General features: G+C 49.5%; 1 protein-coding gene across 5 annotated transcripts in view; it reads right to left on the bottom strand.

The window, feature by feature from the left end:
• The window catches only part of Rgs12 (regulator of G protein signaling 12), a 94,714-nt gene that overhangs the window by 30,034 nt on the left and 39,360 nt on the right, over window positions 1-25,320 (bottom strand). For 3 of the 5 annotated variants that reach the window (XM_021210481.2, XM_021210482.1, XM_029545134.1), the window contains exon 4: window positions 10,358-10,379. In XM_021210481.2, the coding sequence (XP_021066140.1) occupies window positions 10,358-10,379 (22 nt within the window). Of the gene's footprint in view, window positions 1-10,357; window positions 10,380-18,993; window positions 19,067-19,161; window positions 19,591-25,320 lie in introns of those variants that run through there. The other 2 variants (XM_029545135.1, XM_029545136.1) reach the window with 2 other exon arrangements.

Raw genomic sequence — 25,320 nt, 5'->3', positions numbered from 1 at the left:
GCCATTGGGTCTGTGGTAAACTCTCTGTCATCAGAAGATAGCCCTGAGAACCAACTGCATATGGCGTGCCTACACTACATACTTTCCTCAAATGCTATTATACCTTTTTTGTCATCTACAGGAGACAAACATGAAAGTAACTCAAAATATAAGCTTTGGTACTGTGAAGGAGAACTGTCTCCACAGGCTCCAGTAGTTGAACACCTAGTCCCCAGTTGGTGCCACCGTCTGGGGAGGTTGTAGAACATTTGGGAGGCAGAGCTTTGCTGGAGGAAGAACACCACTGGGGCAGGCTGTGAGCATTCCAAGTCTTGCCTCCCTTCCTGCTCGCTTGTTTGAGCTTTCAGCTTCTTGTCCCCGCTGCCATGCCTGCCAGTGCAGCCAGGCTTGCCCACCATAATGGACTCATCCTTTTGAAATGGTAAGCCATAATAAGCTTCTTTTATAAGCTTCCTTGGTCATGGCATTTTATCACAACAATGGAAAAGCTGCCAATACGAAAGATTATCATAATTTATTATTTCAATCCAAGAATCATTCCCAGAATTTATTATTTTTTTTTTCAATTTTCTACTAATCAACTAACAACAGCAACATAAGCCAACCAAATGAGAAAACACGGAAAGCAAGCATATGCTGTTTATGTTTTGGCCGTGTCTGGGAAGGAATACAGAGGCTGAACTTTGTTTATCAGGTGCTCTACACTGACATTCCTGTCTAAGCAGGAATCTGGACTGAGTATTAAAAAAAATCAAAAGGCCATACACAAACCCTAATAGTCATGATGAACGGAGCAGGAAGCTCTGAAAAGGGGGTTCCTTACACATTGCTTGGTGGTGTACACACTGGACAATAGAGAGTATCTACCACACCCCGGCCAGCTCATCAGAGCAGGCCACCCACAGATGTCCGTGCAGAGACCGGTACAAGCATGTCTTACAGGACCTTTGTGACAGCTGAAGTCTAAGCCACTTTAGAAGCTATCAACAGGGCAAGAGTAGACAGTGGACACTTAACAGTGGAGCAGGACACAGAGGCCAGAGCGAATGGAAACTGGCAGGAAGGTGTGAAAGCTCATGTTCATGGAAAGGAGCCAGGCACCAGAGAGCACACATGGTGGCATGAGTTCAAGCAGGTGCAGCAGCCAGCCCAGCATCAGTGGGGAATTGAGTAAGACAACGGGGTTATGCTTATTCCCATCTAGCTTAGAAATGAGTGAGGCGTAGACTATGGTTACTTTATCTGGCTTTGGTAGTTACTGGGGGTCACCCCTAATCTGCCTGGACTGGCTACTTCCCCAGCTGTGGACCCCAAATACTTGCTGTTCAAATCTTTCTGGGTTATTTCTGCTCTAGCAGTCTGTTGTCCTGGGCATGGGGTGGGGGGTGTCATCCCACTCAGGCACGTGGTGCTGGTCCATCATGACGAATGGAGACCTCCTGCTCTCCCCATCCTCTCCTCCTCCAAGCTCCTTCGCTCTCCCTTCTTTCTCCTTCCCCTCATGGTCACTCCCTGTGAACCCCAGCCAGGTAACTGGAAACTTGCAGATCTCTATCCCCTCCAGTAATCAGCTGTAGCCATTTTTATTTAACTAATAGTTTGAAGTTAGGGAGCACAGTTGGCACAACAAAAACTCGTGTATGTGAGACTTCTCACTTGTCTTGGGGCAACCAAATCTTGGGGTACAGAATTTACCATTTGAATATATAGCAGCACCAGACCAACCCCCAACAGAACTGGTTCCACTCAGCTCCCCCACCCCCTCCTGCTGGGGATATCTAAGTTACTTTTTAATAAGAAGTTTTTATTACTTGAGAAGTTGTGAACAACTCACAACTCACCTCAGGTGTCTGAAGCAAGTGCTGCTGTGGACTGTGAGAAGTTCTATCTAGAAAGCTCCCACACAACACGATTTCCAGGAAGGCGAGTCCTCTGGGCCTCTGCTGCTGGCAGTCCTTCTTAGATGCTGCTCACGTGTTCAAGTTTGCCAATCCAAATGGACCAAACAAATGGGGAGTCCACAAGAACAGAGGATACTACGTTGGGTACACATGGCCTGTGTGTGACCAGGTGGGGTGGGGACAGTGCACCAGAGCCTGTGTGTGTGCTTTCATTTTCAACAGATGACACAACAGGGAACCAGGCAGAGGCTCAAGAGATGACACCACCAAGAATGCCCAGCCCCCATGTCTCCAGTATGTTATAAAGATTACTGACATCAATCATTATAGTCCCAATAATGTCAACTAACTTGAAAGGATGCCTTTTTAAAGGCAGGAAAGCCATCATTAGATCATGAGTCTTAGGTTTTGTTTTAAAACATTTACATAAAAGCCTTCCTTCTCACAGGATGTGGTAAATTGTCCCAGAAATATGTTGTCTCTAAGTGGCCTTTGCAGGCTGCCCCAATCCCTTTTGTGCATGGCTCACCAAAAAGCCTATGTTACTCAACCAGTATGCTCCACCTATGTCTCAAACCACGGCAGGCAAAGTCACTGGATATGGAGTAAGCACAGTACAGTGCTACCTAGCTGACGCTGATCGTGTTCAGAACTGCTGAGTACCTCGGGGAGGGCCTATGTCCTGTCCTCATGTCTGCCCTGGGCTCTGGGTACAAAGACATCTCTGAGCAAACAGTGCCGCCTCCCCCCCAGTCTGTAGCATGGTGGTAACAGGCCTCCCCCCCCCCAGTCTGTAGCATGGTGGTAACAGGCCTCCCCCCCAGTCTGTAGCATGGTGGTAACAGTCCTCCCCCCCAGTCTGTAGCATGGTGGTAACAGTCCTCCCCACCAGTCTGTAGCATGGTGGTAACAGTCCTCCCCACCAGTCTGTAGCATGGTGAGAATAGTCTTCTCCCCTGCCCTCCATGTCTGGATCCCAAATATAGAGGGACAACACAGTGCCTAAATGACCACTGCCAGGCTGAGGTGAGGGCTGGATACACTGAAACCTATACAGTTAAGCATTGCTGCACATCCTTATTAAGGAACACCCTTGGGTGTCACGCCACACAATGCTAATAGACCCAGAGCCCTCCAAGGAAGTGAGCCCAAATAGTCTACAATGTGCAGAAGAACACTTTCAGGAGCCCTACCCTGCTCCCTGCAAAGGTGGGTAGGACACCAAGATCCACCAGAGTTCATCTAGGACAGTGATATCTCAGAAGACAGGTTCTACAGCGGTCAGGGCCACACTACCACTTCATCATGACGCTCTGACTTTTCTTGGCTGAATGCTTTGTAAAGGCAGAGAAATAACGGGATGGCCAGGAAGGCAGGCCTTGCTGGATTCCAGAATGAGGTAGCAGCTTTAAATGAACGAGGAACTGGTTACCTCCCGTGCCTGGAATGTGTGGGATAAAGGATACTCCAGACATACTTGGGGTAAGACCTGGCACTTCATGATTATAAGGCAGTGTTCATCCTGTGGGATGGGAAGCCAAGGGAACTCTTTATATGAAATTCAAATTTTATTTTGAACTTTCTACATCGTGGTCTAGAAGTAGAAAATGAAAGCATGTAATCACAATGTTGGTTGTGATGGGCTGACTGTGATCAGATCCCTACTGCCACTAAATTTTACTAAATGTGTGTAGCAATGACCCTTGGAAGGTGGACCATTGTCACCCTAAGACTGTCATTCCTGAGAGGAAAGCCATCAAGAATATACATGCTTAGATCACCCTGTTTACCAGGAGGCATTTGGGAACTAGAACAGAGAAGGGTCCCCTTCATTGAGCTGAAGAAACAGATTAGGACTAGAGAAAGCCAAGGGGCTAGAGCCTGCAGTCCAGACACAATTGATGGGGAGGAAGCTGGGGACCACTGGAGATACTTCCCTATTTACTCTAGCCAGCACATGATCAAGATGAAGCCCCAGGAGGCTGCAGGGGATGGTTTGGAGCTACAGGATGAAGGCTGCCAGCCCTTGCATAAGTCTGGGGAAGTTCCAGATCCAGCCAGTTCTTGCAGGAATTCCTGGAGGGACTCCATCAAGCCATGAACATAAAGACTCTTTCAGGAGGGTTATCCTTCATATGCCAAGGTTGGAAAACACCTCGGTCAACTGACACTGAAACTGGTACTGCAGAGCACCCAGGAAAATAACTCTGGGACAATTGCATTCCTGCCTCACCACATCTCTTAGCAACATTCCCAGGAGTGCCAGACTGATTTGGAGAGTCAGTCCCCTTGTTGTGCCATCTCTGTCATTCCTTCCTACACATGCCTGTAAAGATCCTCACATGTGAGGATTTAAGATGTTTATGTCTTTCCTGTTAAGCAGTCCTCCAGCCAAGGGGGACAGCAGAGAGGACAGCACCCCAACACAGCACTTCATTAAAGTGTAACAGAGGAGCACAAGCCACAGGCACATATAGCAAAGCTTTTCCAAGTGAGCACACTATATCAGCTCCCCAAGGCAAAGTTTTAGGACATGGACAGGTGCCACACCCACTCCAGTGAAGTCTGTTTGACAGAGAGGCCTAAAAACACTCACGAGGCAAAGAGTTTCAAGGAAACTCAGCCTCCTGAAACCTTGGCATTCTCATAACCCGTATACTCAAACCCTATCCCCGTGTTAGTATGGTGTGTGCTCTCTTTCAGTATCATAAGTGCCTTTAAAGATTGAATTTTATCATAGGCGAGCCTCTACCAATGTTCTACCATCCTAGAAAAATCCTTGAAGCCAATGAGCTTGGAATTCAGTAGGAATTTAGTAAAAAGGTTACCTATTCAGTAACATTCAAATTTACTTCTAGTAGAGACTGGTGAAACAAATTAGGCATTACAAAGAACAGAGCTAGGGCTAGTCTCCAGAGTCTCACTCAAACAAGGGAATACACAATGGCCTAGGGAAAGGTGGGTTTAAAATGAAAGAGTTAGGAAATCCCCCTGAAACAGGTTTTTTTCACTAGGTCCAAAGGAATAGCATAATCAGACATTTACTAAGAACCCCTGGTGGTGGGTTTAACAATAGACTAGCTTTACGCCTGGCTCCCTTCTTAGTGGTGAACAGCATCTTTTGATGTATACTTCCCTTTTGTTTTGTGTCACTGTAACTCCATGGATGTGTCCCACCTGGCTTTTCTTGTTTTTTTCTTCTGTATAAAAAGTCTAATGCTCGATTTAAAAAATTACACTCAGATTCTACACACTCTCTTGTGTCGCCTCTGTTTGTCAATTCCCATCCGACTCCATGCCCATCTGTCCGAGACTCTGATTGGCATGGATTGAGGAGGGCCCACTGAGCCCAGTCCATGACAGGCAGGAAGTCCCTGGGCATCATATCTTTGACCCTACCCTCCTGGGCCTCAGAGCCAAGCTCTCACAGCTTCTCTGCCTCAAGCTGATCCACACAGGCTCAGTTCTGTTGAGTCTTGTTCTCTAAGAATCTAATACATCCCCTTGGTCAGAGGAGGCATGGTGCATAGCCACCACCGGTGAGCCTCTGAAGACAGAAGGGGAACTAAGGGGAGCCAAGGGGACCCCATTCCCACTCCAGTGTACTAGAGACAAGTTCTGAAGCCAATCCACCCACAGTTCCCACATGGAGAAGAGAAGGAGGAGGGAAGGTGGGAGGGAGGGAGGGAGGGAGGGGAAGGAGTCACTGGCTTTATTACTTTTGAACTTTGCTTGAAAAAAAAAAATCACAACATAGTTACTAATAAAAACTCCTTCCAAATGTCTTGTAAAACCAGAAAGAAATGAGTGTGTTGGGAGGCATCTTGGCAGAAACCAAGTCTGCCTGCTTCCCCAACAGTCTACAGTCTGACTGGCATTTGAGTTTTAAATCCAAAAAAGCCATTAAAAATGTGAACTACTGAGCCAAATAAAAGGCTCTGGTTAAACACCTGCTCTCACCCCACGTGCTACACATTAGCATTCCTGTCCATCCCGCTAGCTCCTGGGCAGTTCTGAGAAGCCCAGGAGAGGCGGTAGCACCGTGAGCCACAGCCTGCTGCATAGGAGCCGAGGCTCCACTGGGGCTTGGCTTCCCTCGCCTCTGTAGGTTTACAGACTACGGATTCACCTGCCAAGTAGCTTGACAGTTGCAATGTGCCACATGCTGAAAGTGTCTGTGACCTAACTCCAACTTCTAGTGGCAGCAACAGCCCTTCACCATTGAGCAGTGTCGTCAGTCGATCACACTTGTGACCTGGATTGCTGCAGCCACTTCCATAGGACAGAAGGTAGCAGGCTAGACCAAAGCTAAGCTGCCAGACAGGACGGGAAGATGGCTTCCCTGAGTGCAGCCCTGGACCTCAAATCTTCATTTCATGGATTAGGGTGAGGCTGAACATGAGGCAGGTAAGGGGCAGAAGGGCAAGATCACCCTCAGAACACCAAAAGGTAAGGGCAATTTTTTCACAGTTGTTTGAGAGGTTAGGCAGCCCTCCAGAGCTGGAGACAGTGGAAACTAAACTAAATGGACTGAGAAGACGGAGGAGCCTAGCAGTCTCCTCAGGGCCACAGCCCCGTGCACCCATGGGCACAGCAGCCTCCTCAGGGAGGATCCGCTGGTGCTTCAGGAGGGGAGGCTAAGCAGACCTGGCAAATTCCACAGACACCTAGCACAGGTCACAAGAGACAAAAACATGGAACAAAGGTGCCCCACCACTCTGAGCAGGCATGCTCATGTCTCCAGGACAGAGCCTAGGGACCTAGACCAGCACCCAGGCAAGTGTTAAGTCAGCCCAGAGTGCAGACAAGGGCCTATAGGGCCCAGCCTAGCCCAGTGTCCAGCACCTGCAGCCCTGCACCCACAGGACCCAGGAAGCTAAGGATAGCCTTGGATCCTCTCTCCCCTCAAGTCCTTTCCCCAGAGTACAGTGGGAGCCTGAGACCTGGTGTGCTGGAGGGCCACTTCAGGGTCACTAGAGGGTGGTTCAGGACAACTGTGCTCAGATGAAGGGGGTCCAAGTTGGGTGTGGGCATGCCACAACTACAGCCCCATGAGAGACTGCAGAGGACAGGCACCGGGGGGGGGGGGGAGGGAGGCCACTGCAAGGCCAGGAGAAGCAGAACCTCTGGGCTACATAAATGATGGATGTGATGGGACCGCGGAATTACCGAGTTGAAGGGTCTGACAGGAGGACATGGAGAATGGCAGATTCCAGGACTAATAAGCCTGCAGGGGAACGCAGGTGAGGTTGGACAGTATAGAGAACTTAGAGTTACACAGACCGCAAAGCCACACCCACTGCTATAGTCTGACTATGCCAGGATGATGGTCCTAACTTCTCCCACTTCAATATACTTCTATGGCATACTTTAATCCTCCCTCCCTCCTTCCCTTCCTCCCTCCCTCCCTCCCTTTCTTTCTTTCTCTTTCCCTCTCTCCACCACCCCTTGGGGTGTGTGTGTGTGTGTGTGTGTGTGTGTGTGTATGCGCGCGCACACGCGTGCCAAGATCAGAAGGCAATTTTCAGGAGTTTGTTCTTGTATCTGTCCAGCTTAGTGAGGAGCAGGAATAATCAGAGACTGGGGCGAATCCCTTCACAGAAAGGATGGGGCTATGCCCCAGGCCCAGCAGGAGGCCACTGTCATTGTGACGAGATCACTGTCAGCCAGTTCCTTCTCACACTTTTCAGACTCCTCTCTAAGCTCTGTAAATGCCCTGCTCCCAGAATGCCCTGCACGCTAAAACCGGCAGTAACGCTCTCACAGTCTGCCTGCAGTCAGTATGCCCATTACAACAGAACTAGGAACTTTGGGGGGGCACCCTTAACGTCCCCAAACAGCAGAAGGAGGTGTTCCCTTCTGAGAACAAACGAGCACAGTGGGAGGCGAGATCCAGGGGAGCACAGAGGGCATGCAGAGGAAGACCACTACAGGAGCACAGAGGTGGAGGAGCACTGTGGGAGCACACTGGTAAGGTACCACAGATGACTGTGAAAGCCACGCCTGTCTCCCCTCCCCCTTTCCCCCCTCTCACCCCCACCTTCCCTTCTATTTCCCTGAGGTTGGAATAAAACTCCTGGGCTCATGCATGGGGCCTTGAGCTACATCCGTAGCCCACACTTGGTCTGCACATTTTCAATCTTCCAGGTTAGCCTTGTTTTCTGCTTGGACAGGTTTTCAACAAAGTCCCTGAGTGCTAGGGACACCCCTTCTTTAAGCAGGACCTGCCATCCTAGGTCCAGTTTGCCCACCACAGAAGGCCAACACGCAGACTGTGGTGCAGTAGTGGTCTTAAGGCCTTTCCTGCCGAGCAAGTGAAGTCATAAGCAGCGGCACCCAGCTTCCTTAAAACAGCAGGAGATCACATGGTAGGAACACGTTACCAAAGGTTACCCATGACCTGGAATGACAGCAAAGGAGCCGATGCATGTCAAGGGCATGGCCATGCAGCTGGATGCTGGACACTTCTGAAGATACTAGATTTCCTAATAACCACGGCCCGGGCTGGAAGAGGAGGCAGCCGTAGCCCCAACCGGGCACAGTGGTGAGCTGGCCCCTCACCCTGCTTGCACTTGGAGCACATTTTTCCACAGAAGCAGTGGAGTTCTGGGGTTCCCAGGCTCCATGTGGGAACCGGTCTACTACTGACAAAGTCTATAAACTATCTCTCTGTGGAAAGAGAATTCCTGTGGAAGAGCTTCTGCCTAGCTCTTCTCCACAGGCACCTGAGCTGAGCACTGGTGGGGGGGTGGGGGGGTGGGGGGCGGGGGGTGTAGAGTCAGGGAAGAGCTCCCGGTGCCTGTGGGAAAGGGAAGAAGGTCTTAGCTGAATCAGTAGGTTGAGGAGCAAAGGCTCTCCTTCAGGTCTGAGCCCCAGGGACCTCAACTAGGTATCATACCACTTCAGTATCAATGGAACAATGGCACATAACTATGCTGCACTCCTGGAACTAACACACAGACTGAGGCACAGAATCTTCATTCTAATCTTATAATCAGAAAAGAAACTCAAAGGAGAAAAATACTAAAAGGACGTAAGTGACTAAATAAAACATAGCCATAGCCGGCTGTTGCGCTCCGTTGCTGAAATCCCTTGCCTCCTACCATAACAGGCCCACCTTCAAAGAACAGGACACAGCCCTGGGATCTGAGGTGGAGGAGGAGGGGACAGAGGGTGGAAAGCCCCCAGGGGCAGGGGAATCACCTGGCCAGGACACCACTTCCTCAGAAAGGCACAGTGGGGGCTGGGAGCCAGGGGCTTCCACCTTCAAGGGAGCTTCTGAAACCTATAGGGACAACTTGATAAGATGTCAGGGATAGCAAGGATGTGGCTTGCCCAACTCATAACAACAGGTAAGAAATCAGGGATATCAATAAAAATAATATGTATTATTAAACTGATGGATCGTGGGAATCTCTCAACTCGTGAATTTCCCACAAGAATAAACATCCTCCGCCAGAGAGAAATGGGAGCCAAGGCTGTGCGCCTGCGCTTTTTGACCAGGCTTGGCTGCACCGCCTGCTTCTTTTCTAGCATTAAAGAAGCTTTTCCTGCTTCTAGCTTAAGACAGATTAAATGACATGACCATTATTGTACATAACACAGGAAATATAACCCCCTTTATTCTAAAATACATGCTTCCAACCCTCGTGCCCAGGTTCCCTGTGGTCTGCATTCCAGCATGAGCAGGTTTGTAATTCAAGCTGGAGTTTTCTCCATTCCCACAGGGTGACCCCAACAGAATTACTGGGCCCCAGTCCTTCCTAACGCCAGAGGCTCTCTCTGCACCTTCCTGTGGGAGACATGCACCAGCATAAGGTGGGCAATTATGAGGCAAGACAACAGAAGTTTCTAGAGACTGTGCTGAGTTTTCCCAAGCATGAGGAGTGTCTAGATGAAACTCTCCAAATAGCTTTAGACAGTTTTTTTTTGTTTCTAATCCCTGAATGAAAACCAGGGATGATGTCGGAGAAATGGCTAGTGACTTTTCTTCCTGGTCAGTCCCACTGAAAGAGCCTTGTACACAAAATTCCTTAAAGACAAAAGAAAGGGCTTGATTCCTCTTCATCCTGCACACAGTTCATCTACTATGCTTTTCTTACAAGGAGACTTCAAGAGTGGCCCGAATTCAACCAGTGCTTTGAGATCTGAACTTGCTTGTCCGGAAGCTGGTTGTACAAGGGCTCAGCAAGCATGTTTTTGCTTGTTGCTCACAGGCGTGCAGGAGCGTGCACCGCAGCCCAGCACACTGCCTGGGCTGGCTTGCACAGTCTCTTTTGCTGTTACACAAACACAAGCCTAGGCCACCAAGAAGCTAGCTCCCTCAGCCCAACTCCAACAGAAACACTGCCACAAGGGAAAGGCAGAGAGAACATCGTTCCTGAGTACATCAAATGGCAAATATAGTTTTATAATATGAAAATGGAAATAAAAATAATAAAATATATATAACTTACCACCATCAGACACAGTTGCAGACTGAAAGAAAAAAGAGAGAGACATGAGTTAATTACATCTCATGACACGGTTGAGGGAACAGGACTTCACTCCTTCCATGGAGAACACAACTCAAAGGTCCTGGGAAGCTCCAGCTACCCAGGTAGGCACTGTGAGCAGCAGACAGTGAGTCAAGCCTTGGGGCTCCAACTCCGCCCCAGCCGGTGACTCCCTGTAAGAGGAAGTTGCCGTCATTTTCACTTGAAAAGAACAAATCCCAGCATGTCTGACATCAAAGTCTTATTACCAGCCCCTGTGATAAAAGCGGATCTCCAGTGAGGGCCCCCTGCAGGACAGGGGCTTGCCAGTACCAGACACTGCTCAGCTCAGGCCCAGTGTCCCCGCCAGTGTTACCCCTACCCCAGAGAGGTGCCTAGGCTGTGAAAAGGCAGGGTAGGAAGTGTGTGTGTCTCTAACCACACACACACAAAGTGGGAGAGTGGCCACCATAGACCCTGGGAATGACTTGGGGGTGTGTGTGGATAAAAAGAGTTTTGGGGGGGGGAGTGGAATGGGGGAGGGAAACATACTAACAACTGCTGGGCAGGAAGGCTCTGGAATAAAGTTGTCAACAGTTCTCTGAGGAGCTCAGACTGAGCTCATTTGGACACTTGCTATCGGTCAGGTGGTAAATGGCCCAGGATAGGGGCCAGCAGGGAAAGGAAGCTGGAAGAGGAGGCAGGCATCCCAGGGGCAGCAGAGAGGCCCAGCTGGAGTAGGGGGAGTAAGGAGGAGCCAGCGTAGCCTGGGGCCAGCATCCTGGCCATAGCATGGTTCCTCTCTGAGAGCGGGCAGGACAGGAGAGTACCAAGGTGGCCCAGAAAGGCATGTGATGCCCAGTAGATCCGGTGTCATTGCTTTTATGTCCACAGCATGCCAAGGCCTCCCCTCCTGGGGCCTGGGCTGTAGCTGGCCCTGCAGAAAGTTTCCCATATCATACCCCAGGCTTTGTCTCCCCGTTTTGTCTACCATGTTTTGCCACAGCACTCAGGTGTCAGTTCAACAGGGCCTCTAAGGTGCACGCAGCCAGAGTGAGCAAAGCCTGGGTCATCATCAGGTCTGGGTCTCCCTGAGGCATGTAGTTAAAAAAGAATCTAATCAGGTGGGGTGCAACAGATACTCCAGTGATAGGCCACAGGAACACTTAGAACCAATGGTCATAAACTAGCCACTCTCCCCAGGGATGTCAAAGAACACATGCTTACAATCCATCAGGGCTACTGGATTTGTATACTTCCTGTCTGACTCTACACCCCACATCTCCATCCACCTTGGCTGATATTGATGGGTCCCTATCACTTCCCTGGTATGATACATGCTCAAGAACTCAAATGGTTAACCTTGATGGCTAGACTCCACCCATGATCTGTCATGACACATAGAGAGTAACTTCTGACTATGACTACTACAACCTGTGACGGAGTCTGGACCCATAAAAAACCAGGTCTAGGGCTGGAGAGATGGCTCAGCAGTTAAGAACACTGACTGCTCTTCTGAAGGTCCTGAGTTCAAATCCCAGCAACCACATGGTGGCTCACAACCATCTGTAATGAGATCTGATGGCCTCTTCTGGGGTGTCTGAAGACAGCTACAGTGTACTCACATATAATAAATAAATAAATCTTTGGGCCAGAGTGAGGGAGTGGGGCGGAGCAAGCAAGGAAGGAGCAAGAAGAAAAAGTGTCTGAAGACAACTACAGAGTACTTATACATAATAAATAAATAAATCTTAAAAAAAAAAAAAAAAAAAAAAGACCAGGTCTAGAGAATCCAGGTTCCCTAGCCATCAACAAGGTACATCCAAATAATTTAAAAATTTAATTTATTTATATGGTCACTTTGCCTGCCTGCATGTCTGTGACCACTCATAGGCCAGAAGAGGGCATCAGATTGTCTGTGACACTGGAACTGGAGTCTGTAGACAATTGTACTCTATTGTGTGGATGCTGGGTACTGAACCTGTGTCCTCGGAAAGAGCAGCCACTGCTCTTAAGTGCTGAGCCGCCTCTTCAGCCCCACAGTGTGACCCGCACCTTCAGCAGCCTTTATATGTCCAACACCAGAGCACAAACTCTGTCATAGACAAGGAAGGCCTACACAGGCAAGAGTCAGGAGAGACATGAACTGAAGTAACAGCTCAGCAGTTAAAAAAGCACTGGCTGCTTCTCCAGAAGACCAGCAGTAAATGTCCAGTACCCACAAAGTAACTTCAGCTTCAGGGTATCTTCTCATCTCCACAGGCAAAAGACACACATGTGGTACACAGACAAAATATACATGTAAAATACAAATAAATGAATCATTTTTAAAAAGTCAGTGTAAACATCACCAGCTGCACATACTAGAAAGGTCGCGACAGAGTGACAACCATGAAACCCTAGAGAAATGAGAGGTGCCATGAAAAGCGGGAAGGAGGGCAGGGGCATCTGGGGAGCGGGTGTAAAGGAGGGGTGAGGAGGGAAAGGGGAAGAGGCAGGAATCCCCAACTCATTCCCCATTTCCTTGAGATTACTAACAGTTCCAAAGGACGTTGGCACAGTACTAAACCAGTCACCTGCAGTTCAATGTGACTTTTTACACTGTAATTTCCAGATCATTTGTCTCCTGAGGCAGTAGAGGGATGGGGCATTCATAACATGGGCTCAGCACGACCGTCAGACTGTGCTGCCAGGACCTGATTGGGCTGGCCTGTGTTCCCAAAGGAGGGAGATCAGGAGAAGCCAGAATAACCAGAGGTGTACCTCACACTCCCGAGGGCATGTGAAGGAAAACACTGGGCTAACTGTGAGAGGCACAGTCAGTCACCTGTGGTGAGAAACTGAATGCCTGTCATCAGTGCCACCGCAAACAATGCAAGTGGGCTCCACAGTACTGTCACAGGGGTGTCACTTTCATTGTCAACATGTGAAAAGACAAACTCCATAAGGGACTGACATCAGCCAATGGCCCCTGTAGGATGGTGGCCACAGCCTTCTTATACAGGTAAAGCCATACATGCATATCTGAAGTGCACAGCACAGTGTTCTGATTACATGCTCACTACAGCATGGTAACTATAACCAAGACAGCATAGCCTCACCTTACAAGGTATGTGGGTGGGGCTCTTCTCTCAACCGCCCAAGTATGGGCCCACGCCAATGAGCACGAGCATCCCTGGGTTCGTAGCACTTTACTGATCTGATGTCTTCCTGTCCCCACCACCTCTAGCCCTGGCAGTCACTGCTCTACTCTGCTTCAGGACCTTGTCCTTTTAGATTCTGCCATGCCAGGAAGACCATGGAGGATTCATCTTCCTTTCTGTCTGACATACATCAATCAGCATAAGATGTTTTGCTCTATGTGGAAGGCAGAACACACAGCCATCATATACACCATTTTCTTTATGCATCTTTCACTGGCACCAGCAGGTACTTGGCTTATTTCTGTGTCTTGACTGTGTGAATAATGCTGCAATGGGCATAGCAGGGGTGCTGTGTCTCAGCCTGAAGTTTCCAAGGAAACACTCACTGTTTATACACTGGCTGCACTGGGTGCCATCCCACCAACAGGGAGCCAGGATGCCCGTCCTCCCACCCTTACCCCAATCTTTGCCCTTTAACATTGTGAGCACAGGTGTGAGGTAGCACCATACTGTGTTTGCACCCCTCCCTGATGAAGGGCACATTTGACTGGTCTGCACATGGTATTCAGAAAACCAGCTCTACTGACATGCAGCAAGAAAAGGATTGATTGATTGATTGATTGATTGATTGATTGATTTTGAAGCAGGGTCTCACTATGCAGCCCAGGCAGGCCTGGAACACACTACATAGACCAGACCAGTCTCAAGCTCATAGAGATTTGCTTGCTTCTGCCTCTGCCTCTAGAGTGTTGGGATCAAAGGCTTGGCTAATACAGCCAGCTTATAAGCAAAAATGTTTTGTTTTGAGTTTTTTCTTGTTGTTACTGAGCAGTTTGAGTTTCTCATATGTTTTGGTTATTAACCCTTCCTGGGTACATGGTTAGCAAGAATTCTTTTTTTTTTTTTTTTTTTTTGGCTTTTCGAGACAGGGTTTCTCTGTGTAGCTCTGGCTGCCCTGGAATTCACGTTGTAGTCCAGGCTGGCCTGCCTCTGAAATCCTCTGAACTCAGAAATCTGCCTGCCTCTGCCTCCCGAGTACTGGGATTAAAGCCCTATGGCACCACACCCAGCTAGCTAGAATTCTTGCACTTTGAAATAGTCTTTTCTTTTTGCTGACAGTGCCACTACTGCCATTACTGTAAGGAGCTCCTGGCTTGGGTTCCTTTAGTAGTGAACTGAGCCTGAAGTGGAAGTTGAAACAAACCCCTTCTTCTCCCCTAAGTTGCTTTTGGTTGGGATGTTTTATCGCAGCAGCAGAGATCAAATTGGAACAGTGTGTTATATGTATGTGAACATCTCTGTTTGTGTATGTCTGTGTGTGGACATGTGGACATCTAGGTTCACAGTTCCTGAAGGGATATATACTTACCTCCCACACAGGACTGCTGGTGGCCACCAAGAAGGAGTCAACCCTTCCCTGCTGGCTGCATGCTCTAACCCAGTGTGGAGCTGTACCCCAGAGCACACAACAGTCTCACCTGGTCAGCTCCCTTATCTGGGCTCAGGTACACTGGCAGCTCCTCTGGATGCCCTCCCCTTGTTACCCTCTGGCCATGTCTAGACACCTAACCGTGTCTTGCCTGCTCTAGGACTCTCTGGTTGTCGAGTCAAAAGGGTGGCTCACGGACCTCCAAGGAGCCCAAGTAGAGGGCAGGGCCACACTGCTGACCTGGTACCTAAACATAGTATTTGTAGCTACAGCGTGCAGTCTACCAGTTCTCTTTATGGGCTTATACACATTACATACTCGCATAAACACAATACAGTCAATTCTTTTAATATAGGGACAGCTGGAGAAAATATCCTAGAGCAAGGGGGAAGAAGTCCATATCAGGTGCACACCTAGGAGTTGACAAGAAAGAACTTTTGTGATCCAAGAGCCAAAGCAGATGTCAAGGCAGTGAGGAATGCTCTCAGTATTTCTGCTTAGAGCTATTCAACAAACAGGACCTCAGGGAGAAAAAGATTTGGTTTATGGAGGGCACTTGGAACAGTGGAGAGAGGGGCAGGGAGGGAGGGAAGCAAAGATTGAGATTGGGATTGTTAGGAGCTTTTCTGTTTTCAATACAACCAAAAGGTATGGGGAGCAGGAGGCCAAGGAGAACATCTCTCAGAGCCTCCCATCTACGTTCCTTCCACTGCTGTGCAGCCTCAGAAACCTCTGAGACACACCCAGTCCACACATGTACTGTGTGACAAGGTGCCACAGGGCAAGCACCACACAAGCACATTCAGTGTCACATCTGACTGTAGAGATGCTGAATGGGAACATCTCCCAGTCCTCTGTCCTGGTGCCTCCCACTGTAAGGCAGGAAACTCTCCACCCCTCCCCCAGCAGCCCTGCTGTGTTTAGGCACCACCCTGGGCTCTGGGAATTGAGGCGCAAGCAGGATGGGCAGTGTGTAGGGAAACACATGCCAAGAATATTCACGCTCACACACAGCCATGGCTGACTACCTGTGTAGAGGTGCCGGGCTGTCCTTAGGAAACTGAACACAGAAACCCAACCCACATAGCCCTTCAGGGAGCTCCCTGTCCATCAAAGCTCATTCCCTGTGAGCTGCCAAAGGCCCACAGACTCCAAGCATGGGGTCAGCACTCAAAGTAAGGTAAAAGCAAGGGAGGTGAGAACATGTGGCCTTGGCTACGAGTCCGAAGGTCAAGTTCAAGCTGCTCATGTGAAGGTCCAGATTGTCTGGGCCTGAGTCAGAGGACAGAGGCTAACTTTTCCTGAGCTGAGGAAGCAGATTCAGGGGTGAGAAATGAATTAAGTCTGATGGGGCTTTGAGATACCCAGGGTTCTGTGGCCCAGGGAGGCAGTAGAGACTGGCAGTGTGACAGAGACTCGGTTTTAAGGTTTGAAACAAAGCCTGTGTTGACAAAGACAGAGTTAGGGACACTGCCTCACACAGTGGAGGGGTGGACGTGTAGGACCAGAGAGGATATGCCTGTGCAGAAGCATATTCGTGTCACTCAAAGTGTTAGTGGGCCACACCAGGCCACACCTAGACCTATGTTAGCAGCGCTCTTTCACTCTACTTAAGGCAACTTCACACTTTCGATTTCACTCTCTACTGCTAGGAAAATATGTCAATGGACATTTAACCATGTGTGCCCACATAAATATGGCTTGGGCTGCTTAAATTTCTAATGGAAGTAAGTTGTTCGTGTGAACATGCTGAGTGTATAGGTGACATGGTCATGTTTTAAGCACCAGCTGCTCCTTGTTTCCTAGATTTTCAATCCCACAAACAACCGACCAGCTTCACCCTGATGTGCGGAACACTGTGTGTGGGTCTGCCAAGCTCAGTCCTGGTCAGGACATCATTTCAGAGCCCTACAATAGGTAGTCCATGGGAGATGAGCAAAGGAATTTAATTGGGCTAAAAGAGAAACTCAAGGGGTGTGTGTGACTGGGGGGGGGGGGATAGAAGTATTCTTCAAGCTCAGCCCACAAAGGCTGAGCAAACGCCAGGCAGAGGCAACCTCACACACATCCACAGAAGCTGGATGACCTGCCTTCCTCATGTCCCCTGGCATCCACCAGCCTGGTTGCACTCATCATACCCACACTGCCAGCTCTGCAGCTGTCGAAAACAAAACCCCTAGTTTCGTCTCATATAGGACACGCTGCAGCACGAGAACAAGGCAGAAGGTTCTGGACACAAGAGGGAGGCAGCGGGCATTCAGGACACTACAATCTGAGACACCCCGAATGCCACACACCCCAAGTCCCCATGACTACTCACATCTTCCTTACTATTCATTCACATCCCCTCGTATCCCAACTATAGCCAACAGAGCTCCCAGAAGGAGCCTGAACAGGTTCCACACTCAAGTCCTACTCACCACCCAAAGAGACAGTGGACCTTCCACACAAACCCCCAAAGAAAAGTCACTTACTTTCTTAATAAGACCAGTTTTTATTTTCTAATATTAGGCATACTCCAATACAACCTGACGGCCTCTCTCCCACAGTGATGACCACACGGCTCACCCCACTGGTCCTGACATCTGAGGCCTGAGGAAGAAAGAAGGACACTACCCCACTTGTGGTTGTGCTGTCACCTCACTCCACAGGGGCCTTAAATGCTTCTAGGCACTAGTGTCACTCCCAACAGACCACCCAGGAGAAGGGAGGGGCTGGAAGGGTGTCCGCAGATTGAAGGTGCTACAGGTTTTACTCTCTCCTCCAGTAGTTCACACCAGTGCCCAGAACCAACACATCGAGTGCTCACGCAGTCCAGCACACTATGGCAAAGGGGCATGTGTGCTCCCAGTCTGCATAAACCGAGGAAGCCATGATCAGGGTTTCTGGCCACTGAGAACCTCTTGTCTCTCTGGGTCTAACTGCCATGTGCCCTGAAAGACACTGGACAGGACCTAGGAAAGCCTCAGGGCAAAGAAAGCACAGACGCCTGTACTTTAAGAAAGGTGGCAGTGAGCATGCACATTAGACACAGAACCACAGTATTCTTATGAGGTCCCCCCCCCCATTTTAAAGATAAGCAAACTGAGGCTCGGAGGAAAGAGATTCCCTAGGGACCAGGGGTTTGAGAACACTAGCTCCACCTTACATCCAACACCAATGGGCGAGGGAGCACCTGTCTCGGCCTCTGGCCAGCAAAATGAATCAGCTGGCCATCTGCCTGGTGGGAAAGAAAAAGATAAGAAGTAGGGAACCGCACTACTTCAAACACAACCATGTCACCTGGACATATCAGCCCAGTGGGAGCTGCTCCACCTGGAAAGCCACCCCTTCCTTAGGGCCACTTCTGGCCCTGCCGCAATGGGAAGGGCACGGCCGACCTCCTATGTGCTGATACTCCACACCCACACCTGGCACGAATAACCTAGCAGCGTCTCCTCCAGGAAGTGGGACTTAGGTATTAGCAAGAAAGATTAAGCAATTCCCAGAAAGGAAAAAATTTGAAATAAGTACCCAGGGATTAATGACAATCTTCTATATAAGCTTACATTTATTTTTATCTTCCATCAACAGAAATGTCACAAAAGAAAAATGTTATTTTTGTCTTCTCTCACACTTTAAAAAACAAAACCCTATTACACACTTAACTTCATACGCTCCTATAACAAAGCAAACATTAAAATCTGGTGGTTGTCTATCTGTTCCTACAGAGCCAATTTGTTATATTTTGAAATGTGAGCTACAAGCTAGCAATTTAACAAGAAGAGAAGTGTTAATGTTTATCCACTTGAAACTCAGCATTTCAACAAAACTGATGCACTAGCGTCTTTAAGAGCTGTTAGAACGACTATGGTACTACAAGAAAATGTTTGGTGCTTTCAGACAGGCACAGGGTACAAGCAGTACTGGCTTACAAAGGGTTGGGGGACCCAGTGTCCCAAGAAGTCACACAGACAGCCCTGCCCAGGGGCTGAGTCCCACACTCACCCATGGAGCTCAGTCTGCCCAGCCCTGCACTGGGGCCATGGTCCTCGGTGCACACTCACCCTGAGGCTCTCAGGACCCAAGGAAAGCAGCCCCAAAGTGTATACTTCAAAGCACCTGCAAAGTCCACAGCACCTAGTCCCAAACAGATGAAGATAAAGTAGTAACCTGGACGCCAGGCTGGCTTATAGCATCCCATTTACACACCACGCAGTGGCTGGATGGCTTACCTGCTGGTCAATAAAAACGTCCGAATCATCTGACAGCCCCTTTTCCAAATTCATCTTAAGACAAGAAAACGTCCATAATGCGCCAGGCACCTGGATCTAAAACCCCATCCGACACAGCAGCGTGCCTGTGCATGTCAGAAAAGTTCAGACATTTCAGTTCCATGTGCTCCCTTCGTCACCCATAGCAACAGGACACCGAGGAAGCTGTGGTCTGCCAGAGACTCAGACTCTATCTTGATCGTCTCATACAGAAGAGTCATTTATATATAAATCACCCTGTGAGATCATTTTTAAAGCATTTCCTCTACAGAATCTGAAGAGCAACACTGGCTGATGGGGTAATTTCTCAGCACAACAGCTGCAAAGAATTTGTGTTTTAGTGGCGTGGTATGGTTTGCAACCTTAATTACAGTTGCCGCTGATTCTATTATAAGCCTGCTCCATATGCACGCGCTTCCTCCGTGGCAGCCAGCAGGATCTAGTATGTTCCTAAAAACCCCTCCACCTCCACGAAGCATCTGTGATACATGATTGGTTGCATTTGCTTCCCAAGTATGAACAACCCAAGAGCGTATGAACCTGATGGATCCTGGCTTGTGAAAGAAGAAGGCGGAAAGAAACTAGTGCTATAACCTGGGTCCCACTGCAAAATTACCTGCCACTTGCCTGAGACTCGGTGAACCGCTCACCCAGGTGCCTTCAGGCTTTGCGGTATGGCCAAGCAGGTCCTACAGTCCTCCATCACCCTGGAGTGACTGAGTGACAGTCTCAGAAATTACAAATGAAGTGCCTTTGACCCTTAGGCTGTGACAAGCCTTAGGTCTGCGTCAGGCCACCAGATGGAAATCCCTAGGGCCAGACTCACCTTTGCTCTTCCTTAAGAGAGACGTGTGTGACCGCAAGGCAACATGGAGGGCTGAATCCACAACACCTTGCCTTCCCTTCAAGTAGAAGTTAGTGACAGCTGGCCAGGATGAGAACTGGCAAAAGCGCAAGTCTCCTTAGACCAATGGCTTTTGGGGGAGTTGCAGTCATGATCATAGGAACAAAGCCAGTGAAAGCAGCAAGGAGAAGGGCTCATGTGCACCACCCTCACCGCCGACCCCAGCAAAGGGGAAGGATGCTAACACCTTACAGGGGACTTACAGGGGTGAAGCCCACAAGGGCAGTGGCTCCCATAGCTACAGATGATGCAGATGGCCTAACCTTTACAGAGCTGTTCCTTGCTGTTGGGAGCCTGGAGACTGTGATCTGTCCTTTGAGGCCAATGACAGGGGCCACAGGGCACTGGGAACTGTCTCTATGTCAGAGAGTCTAAGTTGCCTACAGCAGTCATAGTGACAATTGTCTGAGGGCCTAGCACTAATCTATAGTTGGGGAAAGGTCAGAGGGCAGGACATCCTAGTCCACAAGCCCTCCAGACCCTAAAACCATCTATGAGTGATCAACATGCACATGAGCCAGGCATGGTTAATGTGCTCAGAAGAACCTGCTGGGACCTTGGGAGGCCACCTAGCCATGTAACACTTAAGAACCTTTTGCAGAAAGCTAGATGCTTACTTTTATCATCTCAAACAAAGGCCTGCATCCAGGCGTGTTCGGTCAGGAGTGAGAAGGGAAGAAGACAATGGGATCTTTTTGTGTGGATGCTGTGGTTCAGGCACAAGCAGCCTGGGGCCTGGCAGGCACATCCCCTCCTCTCAGACCTGCTGTCTGGCCTGGCCTCTTAGCTGATGAGGTCATTAGTACAGCCGAGAAGAGTCTCTTCTGAGGGCAGGCCTTGGGAAAGCAAGGCCAACACCCAGGACTCTGCTATCCTGTTTCCTGACCCACACGTGCTCTGAGAAAGGGCTGATTAGCCGCCTGCCAGATCAGGGCCCAAGGGTGACAGATAACAGTGGTGGTGGCCAGAGTCTCATGTGCCTTCCTTCCTTCCTTCTGCCCACCCCCAGTGCTGTGGGATTGTTTTCAAGCCTGGACCCACCAGGCCCAGCACAGCTCTCAGATGGAAGCCTCTGGCCAGTTCAGGAACAAGAAGCCAGTAAGACAGCAGTGGAGGGCCTCACCAAGACAGTGAGTGCATGTGGGATAGGCTCCCGCCATGGTGTCTGTCAGGTGGATACTCAACCTAGAGTGCCCAGATCATTGCCACTTGGTCAGACAGGAAGTACCTACTAATTGCCCACAGAGCCCAGGAACTGCCTCACCAACACCCCTGCCCCAGAGCCAGCACTTGGAGAAAAGGAGGCTGGAGTCCACAGGATGTGGCCAAGGGTCTGGACAGAACCACGTGGAGAAGAGGGAAGTGACAGCAGTGTAAGTGAGCAAGGACCAAGACCGAGCCGAGCGGAGGTTAAGAACCCATGGGAGGCGAGCCCCAAAAATTCTAGTGAGAACAGAGGGTTCCCCGAGCCTCCCGCTCTTCATCCAAGCATCACCCACTGGACAGCTGGCCATCAGTCAGGATGAGTCGTCTCCACCTACCAGCACCATCAGAACGTAGCCTTACGACCCTCATTGCTCCCACCCTTGCCCACTTTGCCAGAGCAGACCCAGCTCTGTCCTCCACCACCTTTAATTTAAAGCATAGTGTCTTTTTAAAACATAATACATCGTAAGTATAAATTTGGCATTACTTGAAGTTAGACAAAAATTTTTTGTCTACCTGTTTACCACCACATCTTGCACCTGCCCTCAGGTTCTGTTGGCTGCTGTATTCCAAGAGCTAAACAGTGTGTAGAAACAGAAGGAGCCCCAGTGAGCAGTAACCGAATGAGGCAAAGAGAACCCCAATTGTGTCTCTGAGTAAATAAAGAGCCATACAAATGAAGAGAAGCTAGGACTATGAAAGTCCAAACGAAGCAGTATTCTAAAACTCGCTGAGAATCAGGAAAGGATGGATTAAAACATAAAGAACAAGAGTTTATTTTGAGCTGCTGTCTGCAGAGCTATCTTAGAGAAAATGACACGCTCTGCAACCACCAAGTCTCAGGTAGGGGAGGCTGCAGTGGAAGCAACCAAACCCACGAAATGTCAAGAAGGTGCCTGCCCTCAAGTCCTGTCCTTGCTCTCACTTGAGTTTTTGGCATGTTTTGCTAGGTACTGTGACTATGGTGAGCAAGAAGAGTGGCTGGGTCTGCAGATACTATCTAAGCACCCACTACCTGGAGGGCCTCCTCCCACTGCATGATGATTCTCCAACATCTGGAGCATAGGACTACTTTGGATGGAGGCAAAACTGTGACTTGAGCGCCCCCTGCTGCCTGGGAGCCTGCCATTGCCAGTACCTGAAAAACAGTACCAGTCTGTGGCAACTCTAGCTCAGGTAAAAAAGGTCCAACCAGCTTTTCCAGCACAGTGTTCTGCAGTGCACCAATACAAAGGACAGGTCCTTTGAGTGCTGGAAGGTCAAGGAGTAGGGGCTAAAACATGGGCTTTACCCAGGGACAGAGGTCAGGTATACAGGACAGGCGGTCCTGGCCGACAGATAGGGATATGTGGGAGCCAAAGGAAGATCCATGTGTAAGCAACGAGAGATGGTCAGGGCCACTCAGGCTACTCAGTGAAACCCTGTCTCAAAAAGCAATACAAGGGCCAGCGAGGTGACTCAATGAATAAAGGTAAGTGCCACCAAGCTTGCCAAGTTTGATCCCTGGAACTTACACAGGAGGAGGAGAGAACAGAATCCCACAAGTTGTCCTCTGACTGCCACACTCATGCTGTGGCACGAGCATGCACGCATGCACACATATGCACAAATGTGGGTCCTTCCTTCCTGCACTGTCCTCCAGGCTGGTTCCCAGGCCCCAAGCCAGCCGCCACTTGTTGGCAGCAGCCATCCCGTGCAGTTAAGCTGCATCCCTACAAGAAGGATTGTCCCAGCTAGGCTTATGACAGTTTGTATACTCTCAGGGGAGGGTCACAAGCCCCCTCACCTGAGTACCCAGTCTCTCCCTAACACACGGTGTATGTAACTGCTGAGCTGTACATGGCCTGAGGATGAGCTAGAGTATGTAGGCTAAGGGAATTGAGATGAGGGGAGGGAGCTTCATCTATGAACTATGGGGAAGACCTTATCTTTGCTGAGCAGTCTTTCCAGGCATGGCCTGTTGGGGGAACTGTAACTAATCCCTTATCTATGCTCTGTAAGGAAGTCTGTCTTAGGGCTCCCACTGCTGTGATGGCCAAAGCAACTTGGGGAGGAAAGGGTTTATTTGGCTTACACTTCCATATCACTGTTCATCATCAAAGGAAGTCGGGACAGGAATTCAAGCAGGGCAGGATCTGATGCAGAGGCCATGGAGGGGTGCTACTTTCTGGCTTGTCGCCATGGCTTGCCCAGTCTGCTTTCCTACAGAACCCAGGACCATCAGCCTAGGGGTGGCACCACCCACAGTGGCTGGGCCCCCAGGTTTGCCTGCAGTCCTCTCTTCTGGAGGAGGCATTTCTCACTGAGGCTCCCTTCTCTCTCATGACTTTAGTTGTGTCAAGCTGACACACGATGAGCCAGCACAGAGCCCAATAAACTCACTGGTTCTCCAGAGTGATGTGGGAGGGAATCTGGCCTTGGACTGTAATTACAACCTCAGGAGAAGGGGTTAAATAGTGCTTACATCTCCCTCTGGGAAGGAATTTTAGCACCAACATCATATTATCAGTGTTGGATGACAGGTGGTTGGAAGGACAGGTGACCAGCACCTGCAGTGTCTTGAGAGGCACAAGTGACCAACATGCAATCAGGACTTGCCTGCTAGGACAAGTCATCCTCACACACTCATGGTCTTGGACACAATTCTCCTGGCATCCTGCTAAGGGACAGCAGCAATTGTGCCACCTCCATATGGAGTAAAGACACCTGTGTCTCCTGAGTATGTACCAAAGGACCTCGTACCAAAAGCTCAGCATGGGATCACTGGGTGGACTCAGAACAGGGCAGGTAGACAGCCAGGAGACCTCAAGGTGTGGTGACTACTATAGGCCCTAATGTCAGTGTGATCAGTCAGGCCTTGGAGGATGACAAGGCTGCCCCCATACTTGCACTGTGGTCCCACAACAGCTACAAGACTAAATCCAGTGCGAGCAACATCTCTTGTTTTCTCAGTGCACACAGAACTATGATTTTCAATAGAAGGTGTTTCCTGTCCACCTCTTCAGTGCCAGAGAACATCACAGTTCAACTCATTGGAGATCAGTCAGGGAGAATTGGAGATACCTAGACACAAAGCTTTATGGGACACAGGCGTCCCATGGGAGGTCTATGCCTCCCTTCTGGCTGCTCCCTGGTTATACCTCCTTTTCCTAGCTTGAGGCTCTGCTGAGGCTTCAGTTCTGCGTTCTTCCGGGGGCTGATCCTGCAACCTCTCATCACCTGGGCCAGCACAAAGCATCAGTCTTCAGGATCAGACCTGCTCCAACCATGAGGGTCCACTGTGTACAGGTGTCAGTGCTGGCTTTCCCTCCTGGCTGTCAGCACGCCAGGCTAAACACCACCAGTGGTGTAGCTGCTTCAACCTAGATATTCCCATGTCTTCCCTTCCTGTGTGGTGCAGTGGGTCTGTCTGTTATGCTTCCTAGAATCTGCAGGACTTTGGAAAAGCAGCAAATCCATACATGAACAGGGATCCTTAACAAATGATCAGAGATGGCTGGTATCTCAGCACCACCAGGAAGAACTTTTCATAAACACTTACATCCCCATCTCTTTGCCCCACAAACAGCAAAAGCCAAAGGCAGGGATCCTGCTGCAGTCAAGATGCAGCCAGGAAAGGGGCCTGAGTCTACTCAGGTAGCTTCTCCCTTGCAGGAGTCACACCATCCTCACTCTCAGCATCCCACTGCTCAAACTGCCACCCCACCGTGGGAGCTAACCTGCAAGCCAGGCATGGCAAGCCTTGGCTGAGCATCAACAAACAAACAAACAAACAAACAAACAAACATATAATCAAACAAACAGGCTATGAAGATGGTTCAGTCTCCATAGTAAATTGCTTGCCTTGCAAAGCACAAGGACTCAAGTATTTTTTAAAGCCAGTGATGTTGATCTGTTAAGACTCTGTATTGGGGGGCTGGTGAGATGGCTCAGTGGGTAAGAGCACCCGACTGCTCTTCCGAAGGTCCAGAGTTCAAATCCCAGCAACCACATGGTGGCTCACAACCACC

Source organism: Mus pahari, chromosome 13 (genome assembly GCF_900095145.1).
Source record: "Mus pahari chromosome 13, PAHARI_EIJ_v1.1, whole genome shotgun sequence".
Classification (NCBI taxonomy): domain Eukaryota; kingdom Metazoa; phylum Chordata; class Mammalia; order Rodentia; family Muridae; genus Mus; species Mus pahari.
This window is presented reverse-complemented; position numbering and strand designations above follow the sequence as displayed.